Genomic DNA, 23,427 nt, shown 5'->3' on the forward strand with positions numbered 1-23,427 from the left:
AAATAATATGACTCATAGTATTTATTCAATATATGGTATTATCCAGGAAGCTGGCTGGAAGAATTTTCAGTTGGATCTATACTTCATATCCTGGTATGCAAGGGATACATTCCAAATAGATCAAAGGTTTGAATGTGGGGGGAAAAAGCCATTAAAATATTACAGTACACCCTGGGAGAATTGTAACCTTGACAGGAGAGCGGAGATATAAAATTCAGAAGGCTTAAAAAATTGATTACATAAAAACACAAAATTTTATGTAGTAAAAACAACCAAGCAAAGTCAAAAGACAAATGACAGTTTATATCATACTTTTGACTCTAGGTTTCCTAATATAGAGGATTCTCACAAGTTGATTTAAAAATATAGGACAAAATTAGATGGTTCACAAAGACAATACAGATACTTCTTAATTTGATGAATAAATCCTCAACTTCATTTAAGAGAAATGGACATGAAAATGACAGTATCAAACCATTTTCTATCTTTTAGAATGAAAAGAAAAAGGGAATGTGCACTAGGTTAGTAAGGTTGTAGGAAAGAAGTACTTTTATTCATTCTTGGGAAGGGTATAAATTAGCACATCTTTTGCTGTGTTTTTCAAACTTTTTTAACTGTAACCAAGAGTGAGAATTTTCTTTTACATTGTAACCCAGTACACTCACACGTAGAAAACTAAGACAAGTTTCACGAAAGAATGCTTACCATTATTACATGATGTACTAATATTTCCTGTTTTTCTCTTTTCTCTATTTTTTTGTTTTGTTTTCTAATGCTGATTGTAAGCCACTAAAAATATTTCTGTTGGTTGCTAGGAGAAAAATCCACAGTTTGGAAAACAGTGCTTCATTGAATATATACTGGTGATGTTTAGGATACTTCTGGTGCCCCACCTCATATCCTCTTGGCCAATGTGTGAACGCCAACCATTGCTGCAGCATACAGCTTCATAGGCATGCAGTCTGACAGCATTTTCCGTCAGCCACATCACACTTATTTCTCATTTCTTGTCCTAAGGCTTCACTATCACTCCACACAGGGTACCTATGGCTCAGCAATTCTGATACCTGTGCAAACCTGGAAGTAGAAGGAAGTTAACACCTCAGGGACAAGCCTTGACTAAGGCGAGATTAGAGCCAATGGTTATGTTTCCCTGTTTTGTCCCTTGGGCAGAATAATTCAAGGTGCATTCTTTGTGGCTCTTCAGAGGGCCCCCAGCAAGACTGAGTCCCACTTGCCTGTAATAGTGAATACTATATTAGTGCTTCTCAAACTTTAATATATATACAAAACATTTCAGGATCTTGGTTAAATCTAGATTCTAATTCAGTAAGTCAGAGGTGGAGCTTGAGAGTCTATGTTTCTAACAAGCTCCAATGGATGCTGATGCTGTGGGTCACACTGAGTAGCAAGAAGCTAGAAAACATATCCTTCCATTGGCTTTTCTGCCTTCCCTGTTTCACTCTCATTATGCCTCAGATTCTCTTGGGATCACATCCCAAAATAAACTGTCTGCATACAAGCCTATTTCTCAGGCTCAGGATTTAGGCAGAACCCAGGTTAAGACAAGTAGTTTTGACCCAGCAATTCTGTTTCTGGGAGTTTATCCTATAGATATGTTCACACACACGTATGAAATATTATTTACAAGATCTTTCATTACAACATTGTAACAGCAAAAATTTGGAAACAATGTAAACATAAGTAGAGGATTAAATGACTTACCCATATTGTGGGCTATTATATAGCTATTAAAACAATAACAAGGCTCTTTATATTCTGATAAAAATATTTAAGATGTATGCTAAGTGTAAAGGACAAGATACTGAGAATTATTCACATTAATGCTTCCATTTGAGTAAAATAAAGGTTATTGCATATATTTTTTGTTTGTGTATGTATAAAATAACTCTAGAAAGATATAGAAAATTATATTTTTTTAAGTGTATTTACTTAGTGCAGGAGGGGCAGAGAGAGGGAGGGAGGGAGAGAGAATCCCAAGCTGGCTCTGCACTGTCAGTGCAAAGCCTGATGTGGGGCTCAAACTCATGAAGCATGAGATCATGACCTGAGCTGAAACCAAGAGTCAGATGCTTAACCGACTTAGCCACCTAGGGGACCCCAGAAAATAAATATTGGTTTGGAGGAGAGAAAATGAGTGGCTTGGGGACAGGAAAGGGAAGGAGACTTTTCTTAGTACTGCCATTTATATGTTGTTGAAATTTGAAGAATATGTTAACTATTGGATTACAATTTTATGTGTTTTGTCTAGAAATGCATTATTATGTTTTCTTCCTTCTTTGAGCTTCAACCTTCTTTGAACTCTAACATTTAATGTTATATATTCAGATCAGTATGGAATAGATTACATACCACCTATGTTATCATTTAGTCCATATTTTAATAGGTTCCAATCTAAATTATAACTATAATTTATATCTATATTTTTAAGAAAATTATTGTCATATCACATAACATGTGTAATAAGCACTTTGTAGATATCTGCCAAGTTTATTTGAATATCCTACATTTGTCTTCACCACCAGAACAATCATTAGAGTAGAACAAATCGGGCTTAGTGCCTAAAAGCACAGTTACTCAGGATGTTGTCAGAGGGGGAAAGGGTGATGGTACCCCCCCCAAAAGAATTATAGCATTACATGATTGTTTTTACTCTAATAAAGCAAGGGAAACATATAATACATTTTTTAAAAATTCTTGGTTAAGCGGGGGGGGGGGGGGGGGGGGGGGGCGGCATGCATGGGTGGCTCAGTTAAGTACCTGACTCTTGATTTCAGTTCTTGAGACTGAGACCCCTCATTGGGGGCTGTTGGGATTCTGTCTCTCCTTTTTTCTCTCTTCCCCTCCCCACTCACACTTGTGCAAACATGCTCTCTACACCTCTCAAAATAAACATTAAAAATATAAAATGTTAAAAATTTTGTTCAAGGATTAAACAATTTAGGAATTCACATACGGATTCTCACTCTCTGATGATGCTAAGAGATGAACAAATATTTCAGGGTCTACTATGACCCAGTTCTGTACTAGGCCCTGGGATGCAATGGTGTGCCAAAATAGACATGGTTTCATGCTCAGTAAACATACAGCCCAGTGAGAAAGATGGATATTAATCCAGTAGTTATGTTCATGATAGAATAATTAGAAATGAATTAAGTACTCTAAAAAAAAAGGGACAGGTTCTCTGGTGGCATATATAAAAGAAATCTAATATAGGGATAGAGATCAGGGTCAGATAGAGTTTGAGTTGAGATCTGAAACATAGAGAGGGTGTGCAAAGTTTACATCATGCAGCCTATGTTAAGGATGTCAGTCTATCACTTCCAGATTTATCAGTTGTCTATTGCTCTATAACAAACTACCCTAAAATGAAGTGGCTTAAAACTACAATTTATTATTTCTCATAATTTTGTGGGTTGACTGGGTAATTCTTCTGGTTGTTTCCTGAGTTCCATCCTGCAGCTGCTTTCACCTGGTGGCTCAGTTGGAGCTTGGGTTCCCACTCCATGTGGTCTTCCTTACCCAGCTTCTTCATGGCCTTGTGATCCCAGAATTGCAAGTTGCAGGGCTTTTTGAGACCTTGGCTCTGGAACTTGCACAGTACCAATATTTGCGCAAGCAAGTGAAAAGTGCCTAGGTTCAAGGGGTGAGTAAATAAATTCTACCTCTTGATGGATGGAGCTAGAAAGAACTGGTGGCCATGTTTTTCAGTCTACTACAATCCATCAGGTAACTCTTTACACATCAAATAGTTATTTACTAAGCATTGTTTTAAGAACTAGAAGCCAAATATGATAATTTATATGTTGCCATTTTTTCTTTTTCATTGGAGCACATGGTATTTGTGAATTATCATTCCACTTTCCATAGAGATCAGTATTGTGAATATTTTTTTCCTGTGGAATAACAATAAATCATCATTAGGTGAATAAAATATAAAGAGTTTTACCTGATTAGAGTGGAGGAAGAAAATCACTGGAGAATATAAGCAATTTTTAGACTTTCTAAATTTGTAATAAAGAGCATGTATTTTATAGTCAGGAAAGAATTAAGGTTATGTCAGTGTAGCTATACAGTTATGAATGATATCTATAAGCACAAAAACTAATTCAGTAGGGAAAATCTCAGAGAAGTCAAGTTTTTCTTTGTAGTTCTATTATAGGTCTTCTCTCAGGTTTCTTTTAGCTATCTTTTAGAGATGATTTGTTCCCAGTTCAAAATTTGCCTTTTTGGATAATTCAGAATGAGTAAATAAAAAAATATTATATGTCATGACAAAGATATTACAACCTGGAGTTTTGTTTTTTTGCAGGAAACATCATAAGAAAACAAAAGTATTTGATTTGTTTAAAAAGTTATTTTATAAATAGTAACTTTTTTCCCAATATTTTTTAAATTATAAGAATGATAAGAATGCTGCTTTTCTTCTGATGGAAAGTGACAGGCTAATCATCAGTTTACCCAGAGTGAAGTGGACAGAAGTAGCCCTGACTATGGCATCTCGGCTGCAAGAAGAATGTATTGCATTTATTATAGAAAACTTCTCCAAGATCATTCACAGTGAAAATTTTTCTCTTCTCTTACAGGTACTATGTCTAAAAGTATTTACTATATTTAGCCCCATCTTTGTGTTCTGATTATAGTTACGTAAGAGTTTTTAAATGCAGGTTGCCTTTGATTAAATTAGTATGACTTAAATAAATTCCATAACAGATGGCATGCTTGCATAGGATTTACAGCAGTGGTGGACAGGATTTTTGGCTTACAAGATAGTGAAGGCAGTAAGGGGACAGGTTTGAATGCACTGGTAAGACGTAATGTAACTCTGGCCAGCAATAGCCCTCTATCAGCATAAGCCATATTTTAGAAACCAGTCATTAATGTATTGTTTTGTCAGTAATACCATTACAGTCCATGCAAAATTCTGTCTTATTGGGGACCCACTTGCTCTAAATTTAGTTAGTAAATAAAGAACTTTGATTATTTATTTCTAATTCTGTTTTTAGGACTATTTTGGTTCCTAGGAACTGTATGTGTGTGTGTGTGTGTGTGTGTGTGTGTGTGTCTTTTTTTTAAAGGAAAGATTTTTATAATGCTTATTATTATAATTACATAATTGTAATATATATTATAAAATATAATTATTATATTATTATCAGAGGAAATAAGATTTCTGGCTGATTTCCAATGGTCAGTTATGATGAATGTTTTGTTGTTAAGCCAGACTTTCACATTTCTTACACATTTTACATGTATTCCTATTAAATATAATTTCTGTGTTTTGTAGTCACAAGCAATGAGCAGCACAGCTGATCTGTTGGACAAAATTTTAAAAGCAATTGAAGAAAACATTACCACTGAGAATAGCTGCTCTCTTCTTATGGCTCTGGACACGTTACTGAACTCTGACAGTACAAAGGAAATGGTATTGAAAGTGATGGAATTCATTTAAATGATATATTTGAATTGCTTTAAGTTTTTAAAATATATGCACATTTTAAGTGTTGTAGCATTCATTAAAACTTGGTGATGGGTGGTTGGTTATAGTCCCTAATTTTGTGTCTGTTGGAATTTTTCCTAAATAAAAATTTAATTTCATTTACCTCCAAGAAGACTTACTATAAAAGTTCAAAATTTGGCAGTTTGACTTGCTAATTCTAAACATAGTTTGGTGCTTAACAATATTAATTGGTACGGCGTAACTCTAGTATTTCTCCCATGTTACTATATTAAATTTCTTAAATGTAAAACTTACTGAAAATTTTAAGTAATTTTTTAGAATTTTTAATAATCAGTGTCTTTTATTTTCAGAATATGTTAATTCCTTTTTGCCTTCAGGAAAGAAAAACATTTAAAATTGGATTGACTAGGAAAAAGCAAAATGAAAATATTTGTTTTTAAATGCAATTAATCAATGATAATAGTAAGCTTATTGCAAATTGTTAACCTTTTGTTTTTGTTCAACAAGAATGATAAAAAAAATTTTATCATATTTATTACTATTGGATAGAGTATTTGACCTTGTAATGTCATAGTTGATTTGAAAAGGCTGTAGAAGGTATTCATGTAAAGGCCATTGGTGTTTTCAAATAATGTTTGTTTGAAAGGATAAGGTTTAGCTTCATGTTCACTATAAAATTCTGTTTTTGAAGAGTAAGCCTTCATAAATAACATGGACCCGACGATTTTAAAAATCTAAGTGATGACATCATTGATCTAGCTTAGGAGTAAGTAGATTCGGAAAGGAATAATGACTGGTTGCTATGACAATGTGGCTCTCACCAGCTGCTGATTTGTTGCTTGAACACAGGGTTTTACGTGCAAGATCCAGGCTCTGCGTGATAAGCTGTGGATCTTCCTGGTTCAGTCTTTCTATGCTGTTCGTCATACAGAAAGCTGGAAGCTGATGAGCACAGATGATCAACAGAAAATCCAAGCAGGTATGGTAGCCTTGAGATTTCTTATTCTTATGATCTTTGTAACAAGAGATATCTTGAGGGGATTCTAGTAAGTAGTAGGATTAACATTGTTTGCTTCTGTTCAGTAATAGCTTGCTAATTGAAACTAGTGATAGTATGTTTAGGCAGTTTTAACAAATCATGCTTTGCTGTTCTTAGAAGATGACTCATTTCCTTTATATGTGTATGTATATATATGTATGTATATATGTCAGTTTTTAATCCTATTCTGTATTCTGTATTAGCAGCAGTGTTCTAGCCAAATTTGCTTAAAAGCATTCTTATAAAGAGATTAGAAGTATAGGAAAATGTAATTCACATAGAACATATTACCAAACCTACTTTCTCTTCCTTTTTAAATATATTTCGCCATAAAGCTTTTCTGTCTTTTGCATAAGGTATCATTTCTTGTGGTTTTGTATAAATTAGATGGCTTTATTTCACAATTGATTGGTTCAGTGATATGGTGTGTGCTATTGCGGAGTGTCCCTCAGGAGCCGCACAGTGGTCTCTGACATTTAATAGGTACCATTTGAAACGTTAGCATTAAAAAAAAGATGTATATTGCTCAGAATATGTTTGTTTCAAAAATACTAAGAAACAATTTTGAGGGTGTGGAACTAAAAATGGCTTCATGACTATTTTTGGGTTAAAGCAGGTGCCTTAGAAAAAATATTTGCAGATTCAGCAAGTATACTTTTAAAAACATTTTAAGAAACTGTATTTTAGGAAGTGAACATTTTTGTACTATAAAACATGAAAGCCATATGTGATATATTCTTGATAGTGCATAGATATGTTAAATTCTTTAATGGAATAGTCAGAATATGATTTGCTCTGTCTTGCATTATGAGCATAACATGATAGTGTAGCTAGATGTGATCTCAAGAGCACTTTTCAAAGAAATTCCAACAAAATCATGAAACAACGAAAATCTCAAGGTCTTCAGGAATTTGAAATTTTTTCCTTGTGACTATTTGTGTAGTGATTTTTAGATAACAGTTTATTTTTACTACAAAATGCATTCAATGTGAAGAAAAAGATCAGCATTCCATGAGTAGGTGTCATTCAACTCTTTTCTGATTGGTAGTAAACTTTGTTTTTCTTCATTTTAAAGAATTTCATAGTTAAGTTGGGCCTTAAATAATGTTCTTTTTCTTAATTCTACAAAGTGATAATTATAAATACATGGAAATACATACATAAACATATACATATGTAAAACAAAATTATTGGTAATTGTACAAATTGTCAAAAAGAACTTTTCAATCTATTCTATCAATGTAATAATATATTTTTTTTAATCTTCAGCATGTTGAATGGATAGTTACTGCATTGGGAAACCCCATATAAAGGGGTGGTTCTAGGTTGTCTTTTGTTATAACATTTCTTATATTTTAATTGAGTTACTGACCTTTGGGAGAAATCTTATATTAATTTCTTTTTGTATAGGACTGTGCAGAGTCATCTGCTTACTACAAATCAGTTCTTATAATACCATTTATAGGATCCTGCTTTGTCTTATACCACAGATCCTATGGAACACAAATAGAAGATGCATGGTAGTGTTGCAAATAATTTAATATATTTTTTCATCAGCCATTTTAATATCACATAAATTTTGGAGATTATATATATTTTTTCAAACTACGTTTTCAAACCCTGTAACCTTCAAAAGAAAGAAATACATTAGCTGAACTATATTTATAGCTCTCGTCCCATTATTTCTGTATATTTTCCTGACGTCATTCAAATTCTTATTTGCAGAATATAAACATGAGTTCTCCAATAACTCCCATATAATAATCTACAAAATAAATTTTTATGTAATTCTAAAAAGAATGATATGGGTTTGAGGATTCTTTCTTGTTTTATTTTCAACAGAACCTTATTTTTTCCCCTTCTCTTTTTTTCTTCCTTATGATATACCTGCAAAACCAGGAAAAATTTGTAGTTAATTTCAACAGAGTATTTTTACATTTTTTAGGATGGACATTTTCTCATATTTAATGGTTTTTAAAATACCACATTTGCCACAACCTATAATTTTTTGTAAATTTGTAAAACTAAATGAAACCAATTATCTCTAAAATTTCACAGCTTGAGAAAATTCCTTTTTTTATAAATGTATGAAGTCCTCTCATGAGATTTTACATTTCTTTTTTTTTACATTTCTTATTAATTTTAATAACATAAACTCAATGCAGACCAGAAAATAAGACTGAAAATAGGGTTCTTTAAAAAAAAAGTTCTAAAATATAATATGGAATTATTTATGTGTACTAGTTTGTTTTTAAGCCTGTTTTAAGTTACTTTCATTAAAACATAACCTTTTTCTATTTTTATGGTAATAATAGTGTTTCCTATAAAAATAAATTGTTGTTTTTCCTACAGCTGCATTTGACAAAGGTGATGATCGAAGACTTGGCAAAAAGCCTGTTTTCAGTAGCTCTCAGGTAAACTTTAAAAATTTTATAGGTCCAAATGAAAAAAGATACTAAATAATTTAAATTGTATTAATTTATATTTCATTGATTTTTAAAATGTATTTTTCATAATTATAGTTGTTTCTTGATGAAAATAATTTTGACTTTTTAATCAAGTGAATATTCTATATATTTTTAAATTATGTGAATTTTTGATGTCCAGCTGGCATAGAAAGTGAAATTTTTTTTTCAATATGTGAAATTTATTGTCAAATTGGTTTACATACAACACCCAGTGCTCATCCCAAAAGGTGCCCTCCTCAGTACCCATCACCCACCCTCCCCTCCCTCCCACCCCCCATCAACCCTCAGTTTGTTCTCAGTTTTTAAGAGTCTCTTATGCTTTGGCTGTCTCCCACTCTAACCTCTTTTTTTTTTTTTTTTCTTCCCCTCCCCCATGGGTTTTTGTTAAGTTTCTCAGGATCCACATAAGAGTGAAAACATATGGTATCTGTCTTAGAAAGTGAAATATTGTCTGTCTTTTTTATTTCCTTGAAAACCTTTTTTGGCAACTAACATATTGGAGCTATTCCAATAGATCAGAAATTGTCTAAAATTCTAGACCTAATTCAATGTCTAATTTTCTAATTAACCTACTTCTTACAAAAGATTTTAGTTGTCCCAGTTTTCTCTATACTAAGATTTTAATTCACATAATACATTTTTGGTGTGAAAAAAGGCACTTAGTATCAAGAGTATAGTTGTGTTTTACTTTAAAAGTTACTTGCTATATTTTTATGAGGTATCTAAAGTAGTCAAACTCCTAGAAATAGGGAGTAGAAGAGTGGTTGCCAGGGGCTTGGGGGTATAAGGAAAAGGGCAGTTTTTCAGTGGGTATAGAATTTTAGTTCTACAAGATGAGAAAGTTCTAGAGATTTGTTGTTAATATTACTGTACTTTCCACTTAAAAATGGTTAAGATGCATTTGTTATACACCAATGTTGAAACATTTTTCTTTCCCTAAGCACCAAACACTGCTAGACTCCCCCTTGACCATTCTTAAGTATATTATAGAGTTCCATAGAACATACTTTAGGAAGTGGTACCTTAGGACATTTTTCTCTATGTACTAGTTCCCTGCTATCCCCAGTGGGTGGGTGGTTGGTTTGGTTGGTTTTTTAGGCCCCCAAAGAATTAGCCTACCTGCTTTGCTTTCTCCTGTTCTACTGACTATTACCAACTAGGCTATTGCTCTTTCCTTGTCTTATAGTAAAATAGAACAAAGTCTCATTATTCTTCCTTACCATCGTGACTTTTAGGTTGTCCAAGGATTTATACTGTTAACCACAGTGGGAAGGAAACAGGGTAATATGTTTCCTTAAAAAGGGCAGTGGTATACTGAAATGGGTGCTGGGCATAGAATAAGAGTTAAAATCTTGACTTCACATTTATTATCTCTGCCATATCTGAGTCTTAGTTTGCTTGTCTGTAAAATGGAATAATAAAACCTAGCAGAGTTATTGTGAAAAATAAGTGAAATAATTTATGTGCAATTATTTGGCATGTAGTAAGTGCTCAATAAGTGTGGAATGAATAAATGTGTTTTCCAAAAAGAGGTGAATTCTTCTGGGATAGGAGAAAAGTTAATGAGATAAGACAAAGAGAAAGATTTAAGAGGAGTGCTGGTACCAGAATACTTAAGGTAATGATGTCTGGAATTTACTTCAAAATAGAATGGTAGTAGTTATATATGAAACAAAATTGGCCAAGAGCTGATTATTGTTAAAGTTGGGTAATAGGTACGTGGGGATTCATAATACTATTCTATTTTCTTTTGATTGTGTGTAACCTTTACTATAATAAAAATTTAAACAAAAAGAATAGTACTGGAACCAAAAGGGAGGGTTGCCTTCTTTTTCTCACTTTTGTCAATAGCATGTGGTGACCTTTCCAGTTGGCCATTTGTATACAATAAATCTATGTAAATTTTGCAGATGTAAGTTAGAGAATGCCTAGGTGTGTGTATAGTCTGAATCCTCATCATGCTATACTATGTTAATATGAAGTTTCTAAAAGAGTGTGGTTACCCCATGTACTACATAGATCTCACCCATAACATGGTGCTTTAAAATAGATAGATTTAACAGTATAGTAAATTAAGTAGGGTCAGTTTCAAGGGTGAGAAGAAGTCTAAAATCAGAAGTCTACCTAGTTTTAGGTATTAAAAATAGAGGTGGCTCTTTTCTGCCCATAGGTCCTGTCCCCATGCTTTAACAAAAACACCTTTTTGCACCAAAAAAAAACAAATAAAAATAGACAAAGGTTATTTTTTGAGCTAAGATTTGATCAAGAAAACAAAAACTAAGGACCAAACATATTTGAACTTTATAAATATTATATAGAATCTTAGAATACTACACTGAATAGGACCAGTCTCCAACCCTCTCTAGAATTAAATATTAATAATATGAGGCTCAATGATGTTAATGACTTCTTAAATATCCTAAGTCAGTTACAGGTAAAGCTATGACAAGAGTCCAATGATTCTTTTATTAGTACTACACCTAGCTTTTCCCTAAACTTAGTTAGGTGATTTATTGTGTGTGTGTGTGTGTGTGTGTGTGTGTGTGTGTGTATTTACATACATACATACATGTATGTATATGTTATCTTTATCTTGGACACATTTGGAATAGTTAGTCCTTGAACTGTATATCAATATATGCTCAGATTTAACAACATGCTTCACATTTTTAAAAAATGTTTATTTGGAGAGAGAGAGAGAGCACGCATGCAGGCGGGGGCGAGGGAGAGGGAGAGACAGAGAATCAGAAGCAGACTGTGCACTGTCAGCGCAGAGCCCACTGCACAGGGCTTAAGCCCACGAACCATGAAATCATGACCTGAACTGAAAGCAGGAGATGGATGCTTAACCAACCGAGCCACCCAAGCGTCCCTAACAACATGTATCACATTTTTCTGAGTATTCAGTATGTTATGAACATAGTGCTAAGGGATACAAAGATGAAGACAACACAGGCTCTTCCTCAGACCTGTGCAATTTCATACAGCTTTTCAAGGCGGGGGAGGGCATATTTAGTAAAGAGTAGCAACTATAATCTTAAAATTTTATTTCCAGTTCCTACCAATTTTTTAAATGTTGTTATTCCTTCCATAGCAAGGTTGATTCTAACCAAAATGATGTAGGTGCCTTGTCTTCAGTGTTTTGTCTTGCTATTTTCCTCTTTTTACCTACTTCACCTGTCTTTAGGATCCCTTTTCTTCCACTTTGTCCATATAGCCAGAGCTGTATTACTATCTTGTTTCTTCCAAAAGCCAAACTTTTCATATGTACTGTCTTGTTTCCCAGGGGCTTCCAAACCCCAACCCCCCAAAGATTAAGTCTTTAGTGATAAAATTTCTGGCATTTGGGATAGGATTGAAGAGAGTTTTTGTGAAAACCTTTATCATGGCCCTCAAATTATACCATATAGATGACTGCCGGCTTAAAGCAGTTAATCATGAACTCAAGTCCTACTTCCGTCCTTATCAGCATTTGACCTTGGTAAATCACATACCTGCCTTAATCCCCAATTTCCTGTCTAAGAAACGGAGTTAACAACAGGAGCTCTCTCACAGGAGTGTTGTAAGTATTAAGTGAGATGACCTATGAAAAGGATTTTAGCATACAGCCTGGAAGTGGACCCTCAAAAAATGTTGGACATTGTTATCATTGACCAAAGGCATCGTGACACCTTTCAGTATTAATCTCTACTATAGTATAACTTCACAAAGTTAAATAGTATGCCTTTTTAAAATAACATTGCCTTTTAATTTTTTTATGCTGTATTTCAGATTTGATTAAGGTAATGTGACCAAAGACACATTCAAATGATCAAAGATGATTCAAATTTTGAACTGTCTTATATCATAATGTGATTTTTACTTTTTTCTCTTTGAAAAACTGGCTTATTGAAACAAAGTATTATAAGTCAAAGACATCAGTCAAGTTATAAAGTATTTTTTCTTCTTTGTAGCAAAGGAGACAAGCTTCTGACTCTGATGTTATAAGTAACAAATCGTGGAGAGGAAATACCAAGAAGGAGTGTTGGAGTTATCCCTCTAGTAAGCAAAAGATGAAATCTGATGGATTAGGAGCATCTGGACATTCATCAAGTTCTAACAGAAATACTATAAATAAAACTTTGAAGCATGATGATTTAAAGGAAAAGGGTGGTACAAAAACAGCATCCAAGGTTACAAAAGAACTTAAAACTGGGGGAAAAAATGTTTCTGGAAAGCCCAAAGCTATAATAAAGTCCCAAACAGAAAATGGTGATAATGCAAAGTCAGCAAACATGTCGCCTAGACAAGCTGTGGAAAGATCAGCAGCAGTGGCAGCAAATGGACAGAAAAATTCATTAAATGGGAAAGGAGTAAGAAATCAGGAAGGGCACATTACTGGCGCCAGACCCAAGGTACTCACTGGAAACTTAAATGCGCAAGCCAAAGCAAAGCCTCTGAAGAAAGTGACAGGAAAGGATTCTCCATGCCTCAGCATCACAGGGCCCTCCAGCAGATCTACAAATTCAAGTATGGAATTATTGAATTCCACTGAATGTCTGGATGAACCAAAAGAAAATGGATCAGTAGGAGAAGAGAAGCCTTCTAGTGAGAAACTGTCCTGTTGTGAATCTCCAGGACAGACCATGAAAAACAGTGTGGAAAGTATCAAAACTTCTACTGTAGGTGGGTTTTAGTACCCTCACTTTTAATAGCTCCTGACAGTTAAAGTTCCTACAAAAAATGATTCTGTGTTTGGATGTTTATTTAGTTTGAAATGCCAAAAAACACTTATTTATGTGTGTTCATGCAAACTGAGAAACCATACTTCATCCCACATTAACATTTAATTTTGGATATAGTGTCTGACCACTGAATTTATGCATGACTTTTACATATTCAGTTCTCTGTTTCATGACTCACTGTTTCTTAATTTACAGCAGTAAAATCTCGACCTGTTTCAAAAGTTACCAATGGAACTTCAAATAAAAAAAGCATTCACGAAGAAACTAGTATAAATAACAGGTAAGTCTCCCTTCATTATTTTACCTATACGTTAGCTTTTTCTAAGTTAATTGTATACTGACTTCTAGCTAAATATTTTAAAAATATCTTTTCGGGGCACTTGGGTGGCTCAGTCAGTTAAGCATCTGACTCTTGATTTCACTCAGGTCATGATCTCAAGGTCCATGAATTCAAGCCCCTCATTGGCATCTGCACTGCCAGATTGTCTCTCTCCTCTCTCTCTGCCCCTCCCCTGCTCACACACTGTCTCTAAAAATAAATAAATAAACATTAAAAATATTTTTGAAATATATCTTTTCTTTTTTGTTAGAAAATTTAATGTATTTATAAAATGATATTTTAAAACTATTTCTTAAAAGGAAATAGTATATTTACACAGAATGACTATGGATGCAAAATGATAGATTACACTTGTGGCACTTGATTATGCATTGCTTTATCATACTTGACCCACAAGCTTATGAACTTAGAGACTTATGAACATATGATTTTTCGATTTTTAGAACAAAAGATATATTTTTTAATTTGAGAAAAAATATATTTCATATATGGGTCTTTTGAAAGTTCATGTGTTGGGGGCATCTGTGTGGCTCAGTCAGTTAAGCATCCAACTCTTGATTTTGGCTCAGGTCATGACCTCACAATTCATGGGTTGCAGCCCTGCATCAGGCTGTGCACTAACAGTGCAAAACAAACCCTGCTTGAGATTCTCTCTCTCTTTCTCTATCTCTCTGCCCTTCCCCTGCTCATGAGCTCTCTATCTCTCTCTCAAAATAAATACATAAACTTAAAAAAATAATAAAATAAAAAATAAAAGTTCATGTGTTGGAATCTGAGTGCAATACTGAATGCAAATCATTTTTCTTAGTGCACTAAAGAAGGTCACTAACAAAGGATACAGTGATCCAGTACCACAGGCAATTTTAAAGAAAAGAGGAAATGGCAGTGGATGTACTACAGCTCAACAGAGAATAAAAAATGCCTCATCTAATCTTGCTAAAACTCAAGGTAAAGCTGAAATAGTCCTGGGTATTACTTCTGTGTTTAAATTGAATAAGCAGAACTCTGATTTGGAACTTTCACAACAAATAAACAAAATATAACATAGTTTCACTCATTTTATATTTGTGTCATACTATAAAGATGAGATTTTACACTTTACTTTTTGACAAGTATTTTGGTATTACCAGGGTGTGGGTTTGGTTTTTATGGTCTTTTATGAGAAATAATTAAGGGAGTCGCTGGTTTATCTGTACTTTTGGTCCTTTTATATATTATGCCCAGGTTTCTTCAGTTTCATTGTTAACTGTAGGAATTCCATGTGCAAAACAGGCACTAATAAGCCCTTTAAATAGTAATGGTACAGTCTTGAAAGCTGTGATATGTAGGGAAGAAGAATTTTCCCTCCTGTTGCCTATTGTTTTGCTATGTTCTAAGAAAGAAAGGATACTGATCAGATTGTATGATTTGCTAAGCTAATAACTGATTTTAAAAATTAATTTGTTTTGGGGTGCCTTGGTGGCTCAGTTGGTTGAGCACCCTGCTCTTGATATCAACTTAGGTCGTGATCTCGGGGTTGTGAGTTCAAGCCCTGCACTGGGCTCTGCGGTGGGCATGAAACCTACTTTAAAAAAAAAATTAAGGGACGCCTGGGTGGCTCAGTCGGTTAAACGTCCGACTTCAGCTCAGGTCATGATCTTGCGGTCCGTGAGTTCGAGCCCCGCGTCGGGCTCTGTGCTGACAGCTCAGATCCTGGAGCCTGTTTCAGATTCTGTGTCTCCCTCTCTCTCTGACCCTCCCCCATTCATGCTCTGTCTCTCTCTGTCTCAAAAATAAATAAACATTAAAAAAAAATTAATTTGCTTTATGTATTAAGCATTCATGTAGATAAGAGCTTGTAAAAGCCTAAAAACAATTTTAAGCTAGATAATTAATACTGAAAGTAAATTTAAAAATAAACTGGAGATGGGAATGCAAGCTGGTGCAGCCACTCTGGAAAACAGTATGGAGGTTCCTCAAAAAACTAAAAGTAGAACTACCCTACGACCCAGCAATTGCACTACTAGGCATTTATCCATGGGATACAGGTGTGCTATTTGGAAGGGACACATGCACCCCCATGTTTATAGCAGCACTATCAACAATAGCCAAAGTATGGAAAGAGCCCAAATATCCATCAGTGGATGGATAAAGAAAAAGAATGAAATCTTGCTGTTTGCAACTACGTGGATGGAACTGGAGGGTATTACGCTAAGTGAAATTAGTCAGAGAAAGACGAAAATCATATGACTTCACTAATATGAGGACTTTAAGAGACAAAACAGATGAACATAAGGGAAGGGAAACAAAAATAATATAAAAATAGGGAGGGGGACAACAGAAGAGACTCATAAATATGGAGAACAAACTGAGGGTTACAGGAGGGATTCTGGGAGGGGGGGTGGGCTAAATGGGTAAAGGGCACTAAGGAATCTACTCCTGAAATCATTGTTGCACTATATGCTAACTAATTTGGATGTAAACTTAAAAAAATAAAAAATTAAATAAATAAATAAATAAATAAAAATGCATTTGAGCTGCCTAAATAAATAAACAAACAAACAAACAAACCAGAGAAAAATTATTCATGTTCTAGTAATAACTAAAAATTACACATTTAAAAAGATTTGGCAGTTCTGTTTGGTAGATTTAAATGTTGAGAATGTCATCACTAGGACTTAACCAGTGTAAACAAATGGATCTCCAAATTAACCCTTTCTCTCCAGTTACCAATTTTAGTTGCCACTGCACAGCTAAGTTGTTAACCCAAATGATCTATAATAATCACGATCGTGCTATGAGAAATAAATTAATTTTGTTTGTGTTTGATGGAAAAAACTGCAGTAACTTAAACATTTCTATTTTATATTTAGCTTGATTCTTCTTTCAGCTGTGTGGAACACAAGTCTTTTTTTCCCCAAAAAACTTAAAGGGGAAGACCCTTCCTGATCTTTTAATATAAGAAAATCAAGTTTTTCCACCCTCATATATTTATGCAAGTCCAGTTCTGACATGAGGATCAAGGCTCTTGAGGAAGAGAGATCCTATTTAAATAATTTTGCTAAGAGGCTGGACTATTCCTCCTGTATTTGTAATAAAAAATATTTTATTTTTTATTTTATCATGTTACTCCTAATCTTTTATTGTCCATTATCATAGATATTTCATCATTTTCATTGTTAATTTTATTTTTTCTAAAGTAATTTAAAAACAAGTATTGCATTTTATTCACAAATTGAAAGTGTATTATATATTTTTAATTTTTTTTTTCTTAGGATCTCAAGGAGAGTCACCAACTTCAGTAAAATCTTCAGTCTCTTCAAGGCAGTCTGATGAAAATTTGACAAAATTGGACCACAGTACAACTACAGATAAACAAACACCTAAGAAAAAAATTGTCAAGCAAGGACACACACCTTTGCCTAAGGTTAATGCAAAAATAGTGGCAATGCCTAAAAACTTAAATCAGTCTAAGAAAGGTGAAGCTTTGAATAATAAAGATGCAAAACAGAAAATGCTTCCTGGACAGATTACATTGAAAACTCAGCCTTCTTCTCAAAGACCTTTAAAAAGTGAAACATGTGTTGTCCAAAAAAGCATGCTTCATGATGTACATGATAGTAAAAACAAGGACAATATTTCTGAACAGAAGCCTCATGAACCGCTAATTAATCTCGCATTAGAAATCAGCAGTACAGAAGCATTCCAGTCATCATGCATACCTGACCCACAAAAGCCATTAAACAATCAAGGGAAAGAGAAATTAGAATGCCAAAGTATTTCAGATTTGGAAAAATCAAAATGTGAACCGGAATCAAAACAGATATGTTCAGATAAAAGTGAAACAAAATTTTCCAGCAAAGAAACACATCAGCACAAGACAGCTAAAATATATTGTCATTCTGATGGGAGTGATAATGTAGATCCAAAATTTTATAACACCACTGCCCTAAAATCCACGATTTCAGATCCCAGTGTAAACTCCCTGAACTCTCATCCAGTTTGTGATTTAGACTCTGCAGATGCAGAGCAAAGGCCTTCAGTATCAGATAGAGAGAAGCAAGAAGTGAGAAAAGATACAAACAAAAAATTAAACATTAAATGTGACAAAGATGTTTTACCGTGTGTTCCTGAAAGGACAAATGGTACCTTAAATTCTGTCCAAGATGACAGGAAATCTAAAATTCTTGTTGAAGAACAGACAGTTCCTAGTCACTTGTCTGATGACTCTGCTATGAGTGAAATCAAACATGCTACAGCAGACTCAGATATTTCCTCCAAGTCTGTTTTGGAACAAATATCAGGAAAAACTTCTCCTAAAGATATGGAAACAACAGAAACTCCAGAGAGCCATGAAACTCCAGAAGTTCCATTCATGAGTCATTGGAATTTGAGTACCAGTGGTATGCATCAGAGAGAGAGTCCTGAATCTGACACTGGCAGTGCTACCACATCCTCTGATGACATAAAGCCCAGATCTGAAGACTATGATGCTGGAGGGTCTCAGGATGATGACGGGTCCAATGACAGAGGTATTTCTAAATGTGGCACAATGCTGTGCCATGATTTTCTTGGGAGAAGTAGCAGTGATACCAGTACTCCTGAAGAATTAAAAATATACGATAGTAACTTAAGAATTGAAGTGAAAATGAAAAAGCAAAGTAGTAATGATCTTTTCCAAATTAATTCAACAAGTGATGATGAGATTCCTAGGAAAAGGCCAGAAATTTGGTCTAGATCTACAGTAGTCTACCCTAGGGAAAAAGAAAATGTTCTACGAGGCAGTGTCCAGTTTGCTCAGGAAGTAGATCAGGTTTCTTCCTCGGCAGATGAAACAGAAGATGAAAGATCCGAAGCTGAAAATGTTGGAGAAAATTTCTCTACATCTAACTCAGCTCCTCAGCAGTTTCAGGGAATAATTAATTTAGCTTTTGAAGATGCAACAGAAAATGAAAGTCACGAGTTTTCTGCAACTAAAAATTTTAAAAGATCCGTTTTACTTTCAGTAGATGAATGTGAAGAACTAGGATCTGATGAAGGGGAAGTCCATACTCCTTTTCAGCCTTCTATAGATTCTCTGTCACCTGATGTTTTTGATGGCATTTCTCATGAACATCATGGAAGGACCTGCTATTCCAGGTACTCACAAGGAAGTGAGGGTAGTATTTCAGAATGTAAACAAGATAAAGGCAATAGTGTATATAAAAACGAAAGCTCTCTCTTGGGTCGCAGTAGTACTGACTCATTGAGAAGAGATAAACAGAGTACTTCAGCCACAGGAAAAAAGTACACAGTAGATGTCCTGTCCAAAGGAGGTAGACAGCTTCTTCCAGAAGATAGAAAGGTAAATTGCAAAAGCGATGTGGATAATGACTTTCAGCAACGCAGCAAACTCTCAGATAGTGATATAAAATCTCAAGAAAGACCATGTCATTTGGAGCTTCATCAAAGAGAACCCAATTCTGACATACCAAAGAACAGCTCTACAAAATTTCTGGACTCCTATCGGAGTCAACTTCTGCCTCAGGAAGGTCAAGTAAAAGAGAACCATTCTACAGCTACCAAAAGAGCTAATATTGCTTTATCTGCAGGTAATGTACAGAAATAGAAATGCTAAATACATAAGAAAATGAGTTTATAGAATTTTAACTTGGATGTAGCCCTGAGTGTTGTATTTTATTTAGACAGAGTAATTACTTAAGCAACAGATTCAAATTTCAAATGAAAACCTACATTTCTTAATAATATGAAATTAGCTAGTTACTCTTTATTGTTCACTTAAAATCTTAGTGTGGAATTAAGATCTAGTAAAAATTTGATTATTAGAACTAATCTATTAAGAGATTTTACATGAAAGAATAAAGAGAAAAACTTAGTTTGCTATTATTGAGTTATTTATGTCTAATTTAACATAGAATTCTTGACTATTAGAAATTTTATTATACATTGAATATGATTTATGGACTATGCTAGTATATATCTAAGAGGGCTGTGCAATAATTATAGTAATATGTAACTAAAAGCACTGAACTATTTTAACTAGATTAATTATTATAATTTATATACATTTTACAGAGATTAAGACTTTCAGGATCCCTATACTTCTAAAAGTTTCAAGTAAAAAGATAAATTTCCTAAAAGAGATTATATTTAGAAGCAATGATAATATATGAAAAAAGCCCAGGCTTATTTCATATGTATAGATGATTTCCTGTCTAATTGTTTTGTGTGTTTGTCTTATTATAGTAATTTGAACTAATGACTCACATTTAAAATATGCAATAGTGGCTGACAGAGTAGCTATTATATATCAGAACTAAGAAAAATACTGATCAATAGCCCTTGTTCAGCAAAATCATAACAATAGGGAGGGAACTCTTTAAAGTTGTACTTTTTTGTTTGTCCTTGCTTGCATCCTCCTTTGCATGTGCAATATACAAATAAGGCTTTAGATAAAATGTATTTATTCCCCTTTTGGAACTGACTTACCTTAAAAGTCACCATCAAATTACCATGTCTTTTTTTCTCTTTATGTTTCTATTGTAGTGAATTAGACACATGTGCACATTCTATGTTTATGTTTAAGTAATTTTTGTTGTTTTTTTTGTATCACAAGTTTCAAATTAAAGTATGGAGAATTGTTAGTTGCCTATGTTGATTTTGCTGCTAAACATCCTTCAATTGTTTTATTTTTTTTTTAATTTAGAAAAAGAAATGCCTCAGTAATCCTGTCAATTTTGTATAAATGTTATTTTTCCCATTCTATGTTTTTTTGGACTATAACTATTATATTGTTTTAATATTGTTCTACAAAATCTGAGGGGTACCAACATGTGCAATTTTTACATTGTATAGTATTATGAATTATTTCAGGATACATAGATGATTGTGACACACTGGCACAAACCTACATGTATGACCATCGGCCTTCAAAAACCCTCTCTCCAATATATGAGATGGATGTAGTAGAAGCATTTGAGCAGAAAATGGAATCAGAAACACATGTTACAGACATGGATTTTGAAGATGATCAGCACTTTGCAGAACAAGATTGGACACTCTTAAAGCAACTGCTGTCTGAACAGGATTCAAACTTAAATATTACGAATTCTGTTCCTGAAGACTTAAATTTAGCACAGTATCTAATCAATCAGACATTACTTTTAGCACGAGACAGCTCAAAACCTCAGGGTAAAGCACATGTTGACACTTTGAACAGATGGAGTGAACTAACCTCTCCACTTGATTCCTCAGCAAGTATCACCATGGCTAGTTTTTCCTCTGAAGATTGTTCACCCCAAGGGGAATGGACAATTCTAGAACTGGAAACTCAGCATTAAGAGTATTAACACTTTGGAAAATTTTTAACAATGCCCCCCCTTTATTTTTGATGCTTATATCCTAATAATAATTGCATTAGCCAGAGATAGACTGTCCTTAATAATGAAGGAGTCTTTCTAATTTATTAAGGTAACATAGTTTGTTTATTAATATGATATCACATGTAGAAAAAAGATGGTTTTCTAAAATTTTTGAGCATGTTTTATTAATTATTAGAGAAATTAGTGGACTTACAACGAGCCCTTCAGTTGTCCTTTCCTAACTGATCATTTGTTCACTTGTTTATAATTCAAGAATTTAAAATGTGAATGCACAAGTAGATCAGTCCATTTACTTTTTGCTCTGCATATGGTAACAGTAATTTAACAATAAAAAACCTATTGTGCTTGTGTTCAATTTATGTAGAGTTAATCAGTGAGTAACATTCAAACTCAGGTTTGTGTGATTGACCCTGACAGGTGAATATTAGAAAAACCCTTCATTTTCCCAACAGTGCAGATCCAGGAAATTGTGAAATACATGTACCTCAAATTTCAATCACATTGTTACTAAAACCGAGAAATGGAATCCCTTGTAACTCTTTTTGAGGTATATCCAAAAAGAGATATCTGCCCTCGTTCAAAAGAGGTGGGAAAACTGTCCATTTGTTTTACCTAGATAGACTTTCTTTATAGTTAATCGCTCTTCATTTTCCATTCCACTTAGAGATATTTTGGGACTGTCCCAGCAATAAACGTGCACTAAATATTAATTTTAAAATGGGTACATGAGGGGAACGCCTGCTTGGCTCAGTCGGTTTAGCGTCCGACTCTTGATTTCAGCTCAGGTCATGATCTCACAGTTTGTGAAGCCTTTGTTGGGATCTGTGCATGAGTGAAGAGCCTGCTTGGGATTCTGTCTCTCCCTCTCTGCCCCTCCCCCACTCTGTCTCTCTCTTCTCTCTCAAAATAAATAAACTTAAGGGCGCCTGGGTGGCTCAGTTGGTTAAGCGGCCGACTTCGGCTCAGGTCATGATCTTGTGGTCCGTGAGTTCGCGCCCCGCGTCGGGCTCTGTGCTGACAGCTCAGAGCCTGGAGCCTGTTTCAGATTCTGTGACTCCCTCTCTCTCTGACCCTCCCCCGTTCATACTCTGTCTCTCTCTGTCTCAAAAATAAATAAACGTTAAAAAAAATTTTTTTTAATAAATAAATAAACTTAAAAAAAAAAATAAAACAGGTACACGAGGCAATTGAGTACTGAGTTAAACTGCATGTGTGTGTATATGGGCACATACACGCATGTATGTTTTCTCCACGTGTCTATATATTCTAGATTCTTACTTCCTTGATTAGATTGTCTTTCAGTCTGTAATTCTGGTAGCAAGACAAAGATAAAAATATCTTCTACAAAATGGTACTGGAGAATGAACACTTGGATACCTACTTGATATTAGTAGACACTGCCTTTAGGATGATGAAATTTAGTGGAGTTAACTTCTCTCAAAGCTATGTAACTAACTCATAATTTCTCTAAAATATGTCAAAAGTAGGAAAAACAGTTTTTGTTTCTAATTCCTTTTCTAAATAATGGTTTTCAACAAATTATTAAACATAGAGTGAATATATTGAATATCAACAATCATATGAATGCACAGTCATTTGTTATTCTTATATAATAACATGACTATGTTAACGTTAGCCACTAACCTGTTATACCATAAATTTGCTATGCCTTTTTAAACTACAAGTTCTGCAGGAGGCACTCATTCATTCCAACAGTCAAGAAATAGGCATTGGTTCTATGCACTGAGGTACAAAGATAAATAGGGTTCGATTCCTGCCCCCCACCCAAAAAAAGAGAGTTCAGTTTCTAGTGAGGAGAAAAACCATGTAAGAGAAAGGTTAAAATATAGTAGTATTTAAGAACGTTGTATTTTCAAGCTGGATGAGAATTTAGAGATTAGTCTAATCCCTTCAGATTCCAAAAAGGACTCTGAAGTCCAGAGGAATTAAAAGATTGCCCAAGGTCCCACAGCTGATTTGTGGCTACAATCTAATATTCCTTAATTTTAATTT

At 34.1% G+C, this 23,427-nt stretch overlaps 1 protein-coding gene across 6 annotated transcripts in view; it reads left to right on the plus strand.

The window, feature by feature from the left end:
* BTBD8 (BTB domain containing 8) overlaps positions 1-23,427 on the plus strand; it is a 116,882-nt gene that overhangs the window by 83,487 nt on the left and 9,968 nt on the right. For 3 of the 6 annotated variants that reach the window (XM_042997866.1, XM_007073423.3, XM_042997869.1), the window contains 9 exons: positions 4,425-4,607; positions 5,309-5,446; positions 6,332-6,461; positions 8,874-8,935; positions 12,943-13,654; positions 13,909-13,993; positions 14,862-15,001; positions 17,308-19,623; positions 20,906-21,769. In XM_042997866.1, coding sequence (XP_042853800.1) covers positions 4,425-4,607; positions 5,309-5,446; positions 6,332-6,461; positions 8,874-8,935; positions 12,943-13,654; positions 13,909-13,993; positions 14,862-15,001; positions 17,308-19,623; positions 20,906-21,372 — 4,233 coding nt within the window. In that variant the 3' untranslated portion in view covers positions 21,373-21,769. Of the gene's footprint in view, positions 1-4,424; positions 4,608-5,308; positions 5,447-6,331; positions 6,462-8,873; positions 8,936-12,942; positions 13,655-13,908; positions 13,994-14,861; positions 15,002-17,307; positions 19,624-20,905; positions 21,770-23,427 lie in introns of those variants that run through there. The other 3 variants (XM_042997868.1, XM_042997867.1, XM_042997870.1) reach the window with 2 other exon arrangements.

This window comes from Panthera tigris, chromosome C1 (genome assembly GCF_018350195.1).
Source record: "Panthera tigris isolate Pti1 chromosome C1, P.tigris_Pti1_mat1.1, whole genome shotgun sequence".
In the NCBI taxonomy this organism is placed as follows: Eukaryota; Metazoa; Chordata; class Mammalia; order Carnivora; family Felidae; genus Panthera; species Panthera tigris.